Below are 13,044 nucleotides of genomic sequence, written 5' to 3'. Positions count from 1 at the left end.
AATGAGGCAGTCTGGCACTGAGGCACTGTGTTACTGTGGCACTATGTTACTCTGGCACTGAGGCAGTCTCGCACTGACGCACTGTTACTGTGGCACTATGTCACGCTGGCACTGAGGTAATGAGGCAGTCTGGCACTGAGGTAATGAGGCACTGTACTACTGTGGCACTGATGTCAGGCACTGTATCATTGAGACACTGAGGCACTGTGTCACTGGCATTGAGGCAGTGAGGTACTCTGGCACTGAGGCACTGAAGTGCATATTCAGGTACATACTCACACTCCAACACTCACACCGTGAGAAATTCAGGCACTGCGGAATATATGTTTTGTAGGCCATGTTTGTACACCAATACCGTTGTTTAATAAACTATTGTGAAGACTAGTGTCTGTAGCATCAAACCTCCACAGTGTCAAACTGCCACATTATTTCCCCACTGCCCCAGTGACTCAGTGCCACACTGACTCGGTGACAGAGTACTTTAGTGTGGCACAGTAACAGACTGCCTCAGTGTTGTCAGTGCCACGGTGTCTAACTGTCACCACGTTTCAATGCAGATGAGCCTCAGTGCCTCAGTTCCAGTGTAGCGCCCTAGACTATGGAGACTATGGAGGTAGCAGTTGTGCTGAAGTATTACCTTTTGGCCACTAGATGGCGGTCTTTGACTTCAGAGCGTTCAAACCAGATGTGTGGACAAGCCTTCACCATAGACCTCTGAATGACTCCCATCAAGCCTCCATGGATCTGTCCCACCTAAGACACAGAAACTACTGTATTACTACATCATGGAATTGCAACATTTAAAGAACTCTGCATGCAATCTGGCATATATGCACTACACACACACACACACACACACACACACACACACACACACACAGACTCTTACCATTGCATAACAGCTGTCACTGGCTAGTATGAGGACATCAATGGGTGACGTATGGTTGGCAACACAGATTCCTCCGTTCTTAGGCTTATTCTCACTGAATCATGCAAACACACACACACACACACACACACACACACACACAAATAAAGAAAGAGAATAGAATCACTGCCGTTCCCCAAATAAACCTATCCAATTTAAAACTAAGGTAGCAAGAGTGATACAGAAAGCAGGAGAGACAGAAGGAAGACAAAACAATCCCTGAGGACATCCAGAAGACTGCGATGACGCTCTAACGTGTCTCTCGCTATATGACGTGAGTAGAAAAAGCCTTCTAACGAACGTGGTGTCTGGCAGAGACGGCTCAGGAGAATTCCTCTCATAGCTTACGTGCTAGCACAAGCTGCTGAAAAGTCTATTCCTCTTCACGACGCAGCTGATCAGGTCTACGCTATAGCTTCCTAGATCTGTTACTACAGGCATCAACGGCAAAACTTTTATTGTCATGAAAAAACAACTTCATACACACACACACACACATACCTCTCCTCTTAAAGTTGCAGCTTGGAAGTGTTTCTAGGGATAAATACATACATTTAAAATCTATATCCTGAAGTTATATATTTCTGTAGAGCTGCTGTGGGACAATGTCCATTGTTATACGCGCTAAATGTATAACACTGAATTGAACTCAATTTCTTTAAGACACGTCTCTTACACAGCTTAGCGTACAATTAGCTGAATCCGTGTGTGGGGAGTGTATTGGGAGGCAGATTTCTACAATAATGGTGGGTGGTGAGGTCCCGTATAGCCGCGTGTAATTAAAAATGAAGCTAGAGTGTGTGGATTTTATTTGTTTATTTATTTTACAAACGAAATGGTTTATCGAGTCAATAATTTAGTCGAATCAAAAGCACTTTATAAGATGATGTGCGTGAGCTGCTGATGATCCTGTAGTATTAATGTTGTGTCGGGGCCAGAATGGGCGAGAAATGTGTCCTCGTACATCAGACCTCGACTTTAGACATGAAAGAAGTCCAGAAAGATGGTGACAGACAGGAGCCCAAGCTAGTCGGGGGGAGGGGGAGGGTGGGATGTCTGGAGTTGAAAGTTGAGGGAGCATAAGAGAGTATGAGAGAGAGTAAAGGAGAAAAGGATTCAGGAATTGATCGAGTAAGGCTTTTTTTTTTTTTTTGGTGAGAAGATAGTAAACGACGAGTTAGCCTGCTCACCATAGTCAGTTTCTATTTTGTTTGTTCGTTTGTTTGTTTGTTTTTTTACCAGCTCTTTTTATTTGACCAAAATCCAGATTACATCTGGGACAATTATGCATGTCTGATACTCCACCAATAAATAATCCAGCATGTATGACGAGTAAGAAATATTCACGCATTTCCATGTTGTGACGTGTTTAACTGTTGTTTGGGTGCTGAGCCGGCAAGGCGATAACCAGGGAACGATTACTTCGGCAGGATAGACAGGATAAAGGAAAATCGATAAATCCGAAGGCTGGAGTCTGATTCATAATTTCAAATAGAGACATCCGCTGCTGCGTGGACCCTAATTCAATCCCAGTTGCACTGTGTCAGGAATCATGCTGAGCAAATTAGATCAGATTAGAGACTATGCAGAAGTGGCATGGCTCAAGCTGAACAAGCGACTGCACAGGATAAAACTGTTAGAGAAATGCTCGTGAAAGGATTTATACCAAAGTGCATTAAATATACCGTGAATACCTTTATGTGTAGTTTTACCTGTGATGGTAAGTGATGATTGCTGTAAGCGCTCTCACGCAAACTCGGTAACACATCAAATGCACTTTTTCACTGAGAACATTCTTCATCCTACACAAACACACAACACCCGATTGTTAACGGAAAGACGTGAGGCTATGAAACTTTCGTCATAAATAAGCACAGAAACACCTCGTCGTGTCTCACGGTTCCAATCATTGGTCATAATTAACTCGTTATTTGTATTCAAATGCATTATTGCATTTTATTCTTACCTCCCATTGGGCAGAAATCCGACGATGGTGGTGAGGACGACCAAAAGAGTCACACCTGTGATGGCGAGTGTCAACCTGAAAAACCACACAATCAGATGTAAACATCCATCCATCCATCCAGTTCTGTACCACTTCTCCGGTGGTTGCAGGGAGCCTGGACCCTATGGGGGCACAGGGGGTCTACACCGCAGGTCTTTAGACTGGGGGAGGAAACCTCTGAGGCATAGGGAGAACATGCAAGCTCCACGCACACAGGGTGGAGGCAGGAGTCGAGCATCCAATCCCAGAGGTGCGAGGCAAACGTGCCCATCCAAAACACTCAGTATCAATATTCCAAAAAAACAATTATATATCTTGGGAACTTAAGATGTCAGCTTTAGCAAGCTTTTTAGAATCGCTTGATACTATACATGGAGAACATCAGTGAACTCTTTAAAAAAAAAAAAAGACCCCTGATTGAGTAAATTATCTGTGTTGAATGGATGCTAAAGTAAAGAATAAATCTCAACAGGGTGTGTTCTCGAAAAAAATAATCAATGATGCAGTACCGTGTTCCCTACTTTCCTGTAACATCGTGTTCTGAAGTGTTTCATTCCTCTTACATCACCTCGTACATTCGCCAACAATTTGCCGACATTTTTTCGAACGAATTAATGATTGATGTGATACTTTATATCCATTTATAGCTACATGTAAAGTTGTAGAACATCAGAAAAACAAAACACGTCATCACTTACATCATAAGCAGCTGTTCCCTCACCAGCCTCTCTATTTTTCTCTTTTTAACTTAATAAGATGAAAATGCAGTCGTGTTGTTGAGAAACCACAAAATGCAAAGTCCTTTATCCTTTAGGCTTGGCTGGAAAATGTACAGAATCAAGAGACACCTTCCAGAAGGGGCAGTGGTGGCTTGGCGTTTGGGGCTCTGGATTACTGATCGGAAGGTCGGGGGTTCAAGCCCTAGCACTGCCAGGCTCTGGGTTACTGATCGGAAGGTCGGGGGTTCAAGCCCTAGCACTGCCAGGCTCTGGGTTACTGATCGGAAGGTCGGGGGTTCAAGCCCTAGCACAGGCTCTGGGTTACTGGCCAGAAGGTTGGGGGTTCAAGCCCTAGCACTGCCAAGCTGCCACTGTTGGGCCCTTGAGCAAGGCCCTTAACCCTCTCTGCTCCATAGCTGACCCTGTGCTCTGACCCCAACCTCCTAACATGCTGGGGTATGCAAAGAAAATAATTTCACTGTGCTGTAATGTATATGTGACCAATAAAAACTATCCTTATTATAAATGTTAAATAAACATCTCCTTACAGCAAACTTCAACATATAAACAATTATATGTTTTCTCTCTAATTTGATCTTGGCCAGTTCTCTACCACCTATCAAACAACAACTACCAACCAACGAGGGTGAAGGTTGTCACATGCTTTCTCTGAAACATATGAAGACAGCCAACCACATCGTAGAAGACAGCCAACCATGAGCTCACAGAATAAAGAGTCTAAGAGAACCAAGGTGGCTACGCTCTCTATGTGGAAATTCTGTAGTCTTGATTCTCTACTCTGTAGAAATTCAAAGATGAGTAAATATGAATTAATATTTAAGCAGGAAATGAATCAACGTTCTTAGAAAAAGAGTTCAACGTTCAAACGTTCAACAAAATTGAGAAAATGTTTAAGAGTATTAAGAATCCAGAAATGGACCTGAATCTATTGATATGAGCCTGCTGCTGCAGAATTTCAGTTATTTATGTAACAGTATCCAAAGTTGCCAAAATATACCAAAACAGCCCCCAGAATTACTATCCACCTTTTCATATTATTCATATTATTCATCAATAAGATTAGCTATGTTAGCTAACTATCTTAGCACACCTGTCCTGTAGCTTTCAGTGATTGGCTACCATGTCATTCTATAATAATTTGCATATTGAACACGATTGGTCCAAATCTACTCAACCTATTTTGTGCTGTAAAAATTATGTTGTTTTTTTTTACAGACATGCAACGCAAGTGTTAATTTAGTATTATGTAAGAGTAAAACAGACCCAAGGACAATTTTTAAAATACAATAATCCGACTCAAACTTCCAGGAGGAGCTACTGTAACCATTTAAACATGACATCAGAGATTGCAGGGGTTGTTTAAAATTCAATTAAGCACATAATACCCAAGTGAAGTGAAGAATCTCATTATAAAGGGACACAAAAGACACTCCAGCTACTAGAGTGCAGAATTATATTAGAGAATGTGGGTTAAGGTCACCACCTAGGCAGCTAATCTCACCAAAGCCTCACACAGCCCTGAGGAGCAACCCAGAATTAGCCTGGAGTTAAATCTGTCAAAGTGCAAGAAACTCCACAGGGTCTGCTGAGGTTTGACGTCAGCTCCGTGTCTGATTCTGATCTGGCGTCAGACCCGAGTTAATAATCATAATTCTGATTTGTTTGTTTTTTCTAATGAGGTAATATTGAGCAACACTGGGAACTTTTGAGCGAACATATCGGGAAGATTTCAATTTGAAATGGGAGGACAATAAACTGAATCCACAGGGCTTTAAACAGTCACATGTCCATTTGTTGTTGAACATCTGACGTGAAAATGTGCTGAATGCTTCCTTTGACATTTCTACACTCCACTCAAACCTGTGCATGATTTGCATTTTGTTTATGAAAATGTCAGAAAGCTTCTAGCTCATACAGGGGACGGGTCTGAACCATGTATGATTTGAATATTCCACTATGATAGCCAAAGAGGTTTAAAACCAAGGTGTGAAAGGTCTGTTGCATGACAGGTTAAGCGACTAACACGGTCCCGGATGACAATGTTTATCAGGATTCTCTGTCTACTCTGCTGAAAAACACAAAGCATGCTTACTAAGGGTGTAACATCAAGCCATAATATATTGTTATGCGACTACATGCCTTGTGGAAATAGCCAATGGCAGCTGCGTTCTAATAATGATAGCATCTAATGCAATTACACTGTTTGAATACCAAAAGCTACAACTTGGCCTAGATCAGCATGTGACAGTCCTATATACGTCACACTCCTAGCTGAGGCCACCCATCTTCCAGCTCCGGTCTCATCAGTAAGATTGAGGATCTTATTAATTATTGTTTTTTAAACTATTTGTGAGCTTTTCTAATAACAAGGCCCCAAATGTTAGGAAATGATTTCCATCATAATTTTTCTGTATTGTGGACCTAACTGAATCATCAGTTTAACAGTATATGATTACAAGCCTAATGCTCACACTAATAGTTATTGCTGTTATTATTGCTGTAGGTGTTGTTGTTGCTGTTTCTGTTGTTTATTAGTTTTGTTGTTTGTTGTTGGTGGTGGTGTTATTATTATTATTTTTGTTGATCGTTGTTGGTGTTATTACTGTTGTTTTTGTTGTCATTACGGTTGCTGATTCTGTTGTTTATTATTATTATTGTTTATTGCTGTTGCTGTTGGTGTTATTACTGTTGTTTCTGTTGTTTATTGATGCTGCTGTTGGTTTCATCATTATTACTGTTGTATAATAGTTATTGTTGTTATTATTGCTGTAGGTCGAGTTGTTGCTGTTTCTGTTGTTTATTATTAGTTTTGTTGTTGGTGGTGTTATTATTATTGGTTTCATCATTATTACTGTTGTATCATTGTTATTGTTGTTATTATTGCTGTAGGTGTTGTTGTTGGGGAGGAAACCGGGGTACCCGGAGGAAACCCCCGCAGCACGGGGAGAACATGCAAACTCCGCACACACATGGCCCCGGCGGGACACGAACCCCAGACCCTGGAGGTGTGAGGCGAACGTGCTAACCACTATTAGTGCCCCTGTAGCTGTTTCCATTGTTTATTATTAGTTTTGCTGTTTGTTGTTGGTCTCATTACTATTACTGTTGTTGTTTCTGTTGTTTATTATTATTTTTGTTAATTGTTGTTGGTGTTATTACTATTGTTTTTGTTGTCATTACTGTTGTTTGTTGTTTATTGTTATTATTTTTGTTGATTGTTGTTGTAGGTGTTATTAATGGTGTTGTTTTTGTTGTAAATACTCTTATTATTTCTATTTTCCATCAAATGTAAACAGCAGTTACTTCCTGCATATCTCTCCTATTTCTCCCCCAATCCTACACTAGCACAAAATCTGAACCCCTAGACTCTAGGGCCTAGAGTACCTAAATCAGAAGTCTGACCATCTCTCTCTCTCGCTCTCTCTCTCTCTCTCTCATACACACTCTCTATGCATCACCTGAGAGGCAGCAGGATGCAGTAGCGGATGATCAGCCCTATCCCCCAGAGCGCTGTGAGCCGTGTGCTGATGTGTCTGAAGTTGTAGTTGCTGCGTGTAAGCAAGTTCCAGGACTCAAGCTCCTCGGCTGTGAAGCGTTTGGTCACTTCGTCATCCACGATGCTCTCGACGCCACGGCGGCAGAAATAGAAGATGTCCGACACTGAAAACTCTGAGGAAGAAGGGGAGGGGCCTGTGGGGGAGGAGGAGGAGCCATTCAAGTCCCGGCTACTGCCAACACGGCGGATTTCTTTAAGCTCCTCCTCCAGAGAAGTGGGCTCTTTGGCTATTATGCCTGAAAAAGAAATGTATTTCAATGTTTTATGAAAACAGCGGAGAAAGAAACTTCTTTTCATCCAAGCTGTTCTGACTTTGATACAGTTTTCCATTTTGCATAAGTGAGCTCCTGAAGCTGTCTGAACTGATAGGCTAAGTACAAGACATTAATTGAAAGCCAACATTATGTTGACAACTGCACATCCATGGGGATGGATATAAAATGAGAACAATACGGGGCCTAAAACAGAACCTTGTGGAACACCGTAATATACTATTTTAAAGCTGGTAGGCGGAATGGCTACGTAAATTGTCCCTACTTCTGAATTAGTGTGGGCGAATGAGTGTGTCTGTGGTACCTTGTAATGTACTGGCATCCCATTTAGGGTGTAGTCATATGTATTAACTCTATATTAACTGTGTATAGCCTTCTGGATGTTGGCTTTGGATCCACCCTGACCCGAACCAGGATAGTGGTTACTCTTATTAAGATGAATGATTAAATTATGAAACGTTTCCCTAAAATCAATCATGAATAAATTCATACAAGCAAATTATTTTATAAATTTTATCACAATGTGATCAATTATAGTGCTTTGCCAAAATCAAGCAACCTCTATGTACCCAGGTCTAAACATTCCAGCCATAAATGAGCTCCAACAAAAGGCCCCAATCAGAATTAGACACTAAATGCAAGTGTTAGTTCTCGGAGAACAAAAAATCCCGTGTGTTCCCACACACTTGTACTCACTCTAAATCTCAATTTGGTCTCAATTTGAAACTCACATTTAATTATGTTTACCTCAGCAGGTCCTAATAATGTCTATGGTAGTGTGATTATTCTATCATAAGCAGTTTTCATCTCTACTACAACCCTGCAGTCGTGACGGAATTTGTGTACAGTATATTAAGCCCACAGTGGTGAGTACACATCAGCTCATCTGTCTGTGAGTGAACAGACGGCAAACACCAGTGGAGAGACTACACCAAAACAAACTGCACACCCACACACACACACACCTTTGAAAAGGCAGCGTAAAGACAAATAAGCACAGCTTATACACTATAAGACCAGCCAAAAACACACACGGAAAACTCACCGTTCGTATAGTGTTTATACACAAGATGGTTTTTCTCCTTGGCTCCTCTCTCGATCCGCGTTGTGGCCCACTGAAAAACACATCAATCAGGATTTTAAACAGTTCCGTGTGAAACATGTTTAGTCATAAATAGGAGATAAAACCTGTTCTAAGGCCAGCATTAGAGTGGAGTCATTTGGGGGGAAAAAATGTCATATTGCTCATTATTACACATATTGCTGCATGTTGTGATTGTGATATGCCTTAACGAACAGGAACATATACAGAGAAAACATGAACAAAGAGAAACCATAGTCAACGCTTAATTGCCTGCATTCATTTAATCAAAAACGTATTTTATTTCAGAATAACTGCTGACATGGCAAACGGATTAGGTTCGGAATAATTCTAAGCAGTTATATAAGATATACAGATTTATAAGCACATTTAAGCTTTGTTTTTTTGTTTTAAATCCTCAGACATCAGGGCTTTACTATAGTAAGTATGTATTAATAAGTAAATAACATATATCCATCCATCCTTCCATCGTCCATACCACTTTATCCTTTTCAGGGTCACGGGGAAACCTGGAGACTATCCCAGGGAGCATCGGGCACGAGGCGTGGTACACCCTGGACAGGGTGCCAATCCATCGCAGGGCACAATCACATACACATTCATACACTACGGACACTTTGGACACGCCAATCAGCCTACCATGCATGTCTTTGGACTGGGGGAGGAAAGCGGAGTACCCGGAGGAAACCCCCGCAGCACGGGGAGAACACGCAAACTCCGCACACACACAGGGCCACGGTGGGAATCGAACCCCCGACTCTGGAGGTGTGAGGCACTAAGCCACCGTGCGCCAAATAACATATATATATATATATATGACCGCTGCAGGGAAAACGAGAAGCTACAGTGAATGGACATCCAGCAGCACAAATAGAATATAACTTTATATGTTTCAAGGTGAGAAGAAGCATACAAATCATCTCTGGAATTTGCCCTTGGTAAAGCTGGGTAATAAGTGTTCTGTCATTACATCAAAAGGGTCATTTAATTAGCTTAACGTCATACTATAAATATGAGAAATCTCAGGAATATGAGGTCAGTGGTCTAGGGTGGCCATGTCAGAAGCTTGATTGTGTGGATTTGAATGTATGAGTTGTATGAATATTTTCTGGAACATTCTGGAAGATTCAACCATGACCAGATGGAACCTTTTGGAAAAAATAGTCCATGATGTAGTTCATAATGGTATGTATTCTAACAAGTTTCCCAGGGTCTTTGGAGGGAAAACACTACAGATTCGTTACCATGCTTAACAGTAGGGATTAGGTTGTATATTATACTGTAAACCCATCCTCCTTTTTCATATACAGTAAGTGTTCAGAATCGACCAATCACATTCAAACTCATGTTAAATACTAATTAGTATAAACTTGCCATCAGTTAAAGTGACTGATTACCCCCAAATAAAGTACAGCTGTTCCTATAGGATTTTCTTGACATCTCCTTGGGGTTATGTCTCAGCCAGATCTCTAGTCACATCTGGACACTGATAACTAAATTTCCGGCGACATGACTACATACTCGCGTTGTAAAACATCACCAAAAATTTTAAAAGTACAAATATTTGACCCTACACCTCACACACACATGCAACCGCAAGCAACCGCACATCACCGACCCTCTTCCTTCCTGCAGATTTCATCTCCAACCTGTTGTAGTTGATCAAGACCTTCTTAAGGCAATGATTAGATGGTCAGGTGGGCACGATTATGCTTGGAGCTAAAGTCTTCAGGAACGTAGATCTCCAGGGACAGGGTATAAGGTGACCACTGCTTTAAGCTTTAAAATGCTTTGAAATGTGATACTATGGCACTATAAATATACCGGGGCCAAGTTCACATTCTTTCAATATAGCAATCGTGGAGAAGAACGTACAACGTGAGCCTGTCTGAAGATGGGCTGAAGGCAGGCCCTGACTTTATCAAATACCCTACAATTCAATAAAACTTCAACCTTGACTACAGCAGTACTCATGAGTAGTCAAAGCCGTTTTATTCTGAAACCCTGTAGAGCACATGGGACTATAGATATATATATATATATATATATATATGTATATATAGATATGTATATATATACACACACACACACATATGTCGGACCATTTATCATTGTATGATCTGATAAGAGGACAAACTTTGTGTGAGATGACCTTGTCAGAGTGCTGTATTTCAGTAGAGTAATTCTAGACACGGTATTCAAAGAGGCAGCGATTATAAAAGCTGGTCATAAGGACACTTCTATGCGGCGCAACAAGAGAATGAATCATGGTACGGAAGCGTTGCGCTTCTTCCTCTGTTTTCTCTGTACAAAGTTGTGAATCTTTTGGTTTCAAACAACTTGGTTTGACTTTGCTCTTTTCCAGACAGGACAGACAGAAAAAGACTTGCACAAGCATTTGCGTAAAAGGCATGAGTGCTTGCGCAACAGTCTGAAAAAAGTCGGTGTCTATGGAGAGTGAGAGAGAGAGAGCGGGAGAGAAATAGCAGGCATGTTAAAATGATTACCACATTACGGGAGAGGCCCCTCTTTCCCATTCCTGTTCCACTCATTCCTTCCTTCTGTATTTTCTGTTTCCATGTCCCTATCTGTCTCTGAAAAAGGAGCTGACTTTCTTTCGTTTTTTTGCCAGTTGGTCCCGAGATGGTAGGTAGCGTCTCTCAACCCCAACTTAAAGTAATGGTTTGGCAAATTTACATATTAGCCACCAATCAACCAAGACGTGTCTGGTCTCTGTAGTTTACTCTTTTAGTTTTGTACTAAATTTATGAGGACAATGTCGTTAAAAAGTAATGGAAGTCACCCAAAATATTTCCCGTAAATGCAGGCCTATATCTGCAAACGTTTTAAATGACTATGTTTACATGGACAGCAGTGATCTAATTGTTGATCTTATTCTGAATAAGATAATATTCTGATTAAGGTGTTTACATGAGTCGCTTTTAGAATACTCCTTTCATGTTCCTGTTTTTCATGTAATAGAACATAGATGGATCAACGGCACACGTCATTACGTCCCCGCGCCACGCTGTCCGACGTTCCCTCCAGAATTTCACATATCGACATACGGTTCGCCTTCGTTAGGGTACCGTGTACAGTTTCTGGTGTTTTTAGTTCACGAAAGCTTCAAGTGCTGTTAATTATTTGTCGTGCTATACGTGCGAACAAACGACTGCTTGAAGCCGGGGGCTGCGTCCCAAACCGCGTACTTACCGTCTATATAGTAGCCGTAATACATGTATTTTTCCGACTATATAGTAGGTAAGTGTACGGTTTGGGACGCAGCCGTGCTCTCTCGTTTGGTGTAAAACGGTCGGGCACTGTCGTGTGTGTACGTGTCCTATCTCAAAATGCGGTGAAAACTCAGACACGACGTTAATAGTGTGATTAACGTGTGCACATGTCTGTAACGCACGTCGATAATGCGACTAAAACAGGAATACTCCACACGTCTTAATTCCATTTGTGTTTACTTCGAGTGTGACTTTAATCGGATTGAGGTCATCAGTAATCGCTGTTTACATGCTAGTTTCTTAATCAGAGTATCGTCTTAGTCGGATTGTCACGTTTTTGTTGTCCATGTAAACGCACTGATTGTTACGCCATGTAATCGTATTTCTAAATCCACAAGATGTCATATTTTGGAATTCCTCTGTGACTAAAAAAAATGCTATTGCGAGCTTCTTGTGAAAGAACATTTCATAATATGCGCTTGTACTGTCTGTCTGTCAAAATGGTTTGCCAGGAAAGTTTTTGCCATATCGTCTGGGGATCGCAAGTTTCAATCCTGACGATGCCGTGACCGGGAGTCCTAGAGAGCAGAACTGGCTGTGCTCCCTGATTGGTCAGGATGGCATTACTCTCTCTCCTACAATTCAGGCTATGTCCACATTAATCCGGATAGATCTGAAAACTGCATTTTTTGCTTTAAAACGGTCCCCGTCTACACTGGCATTTTCAAACGTTTTTCTAAAATTGCTCATCCACAATAAAACAGCTGTTTTTATCCCTGGACCACGCATGTGTAAACACGTAAGAAGCTTTGTGTCATTTCTGTCAGCCATTTATTTAAAAAAAAAAAAAAAAAAAGCAATCTGAAGGTTGAAAGTGACATTAATCTTTAACAACGCTGCATTACAACATCGTCCACCATCTTGTTTGTTTTGAGTTGAATGGGTCACATGACTGTGTAACTTGGCATGTTTTCTCGGCCAACACTACAACACGAAAAGCCCCGTTTTTACTCGGACAAAAACGCAGACGCGGTGTGGACGGAAGACCAGAACATAGAGAAAAAGATGCATTTTCAAATTTATCCAGATGAATGTAGACGTAGCCTCAGAACGACACTCGGCGATCGTGGGCTTCTGTGAGTTTGCGTATGCGTAAGAGGGCAGATAGTGCTTTCCTCCAAGTGTGCTGAGTTCAAAAAAAGATGCGG

The 13,044-nt window shown here is 41.3% G+C and overlaps 1 protein-coding gene across 2 annotated transcripts in view; it reads right to left on the bottom strand.

Annotated features, from left to right (window-relative positions):
* Nucleotides 1–13,044, bottom strand: part of LOC108265165 (glycerol-3-phosphate acyltransferase 4) — a 33,442-nt gene that overhangs the window by 14,719 nt on the left and 5,679 nt on the right. For both annotated transcript variants that reach the window (XM_053680127.1, XM_053680128.1), the window contains exons 3-8: nt 8,547–8,616; nt 7,132–7,465; nt 2,895–2,969; nt 2,641–2,730; nt 890–983; nt 638–753 (exon numbers count right to left, since the gene is read on the bottom strand). In XM_053680127.1, coding sequence (XP_053536102.1) covers nt 638–753; nt 890–983; nt 2,641–2,730; nt 2,895–2,969; nt 7,132–7,465; nt 8,547–8,616 — 779 coding nt within the window. The remainder of the gene's footprint in view (nt 1–637; nt 754–889; nt 984–2,640; nt 2,731–2,894; nt 2,970–7,131; nt 7,466–8,546; nt 8,617–13,044) is intronic.

This window comes from Ictalurus punctatus, chromosome 5 (genome assembly GCF_001660625.3).
Source record: "Ictalurus punctatus breed USDA103 chromosome 5, Coco_2.0, whole genome shotgun sequence".
In the NCBI taxonomy this organism is placed as follows: domain Eukaryota; kingdom Metazoa; phylum Chordata; class Actinopteri; order Siluriformes; family Ictaluridae; genus Ictalurus; species Ictalurus punctatus.
Note: the sequence above shows the minus strand (reverse complement) of the source record. Positions and strands in the feature narration are given on the sequence as shown.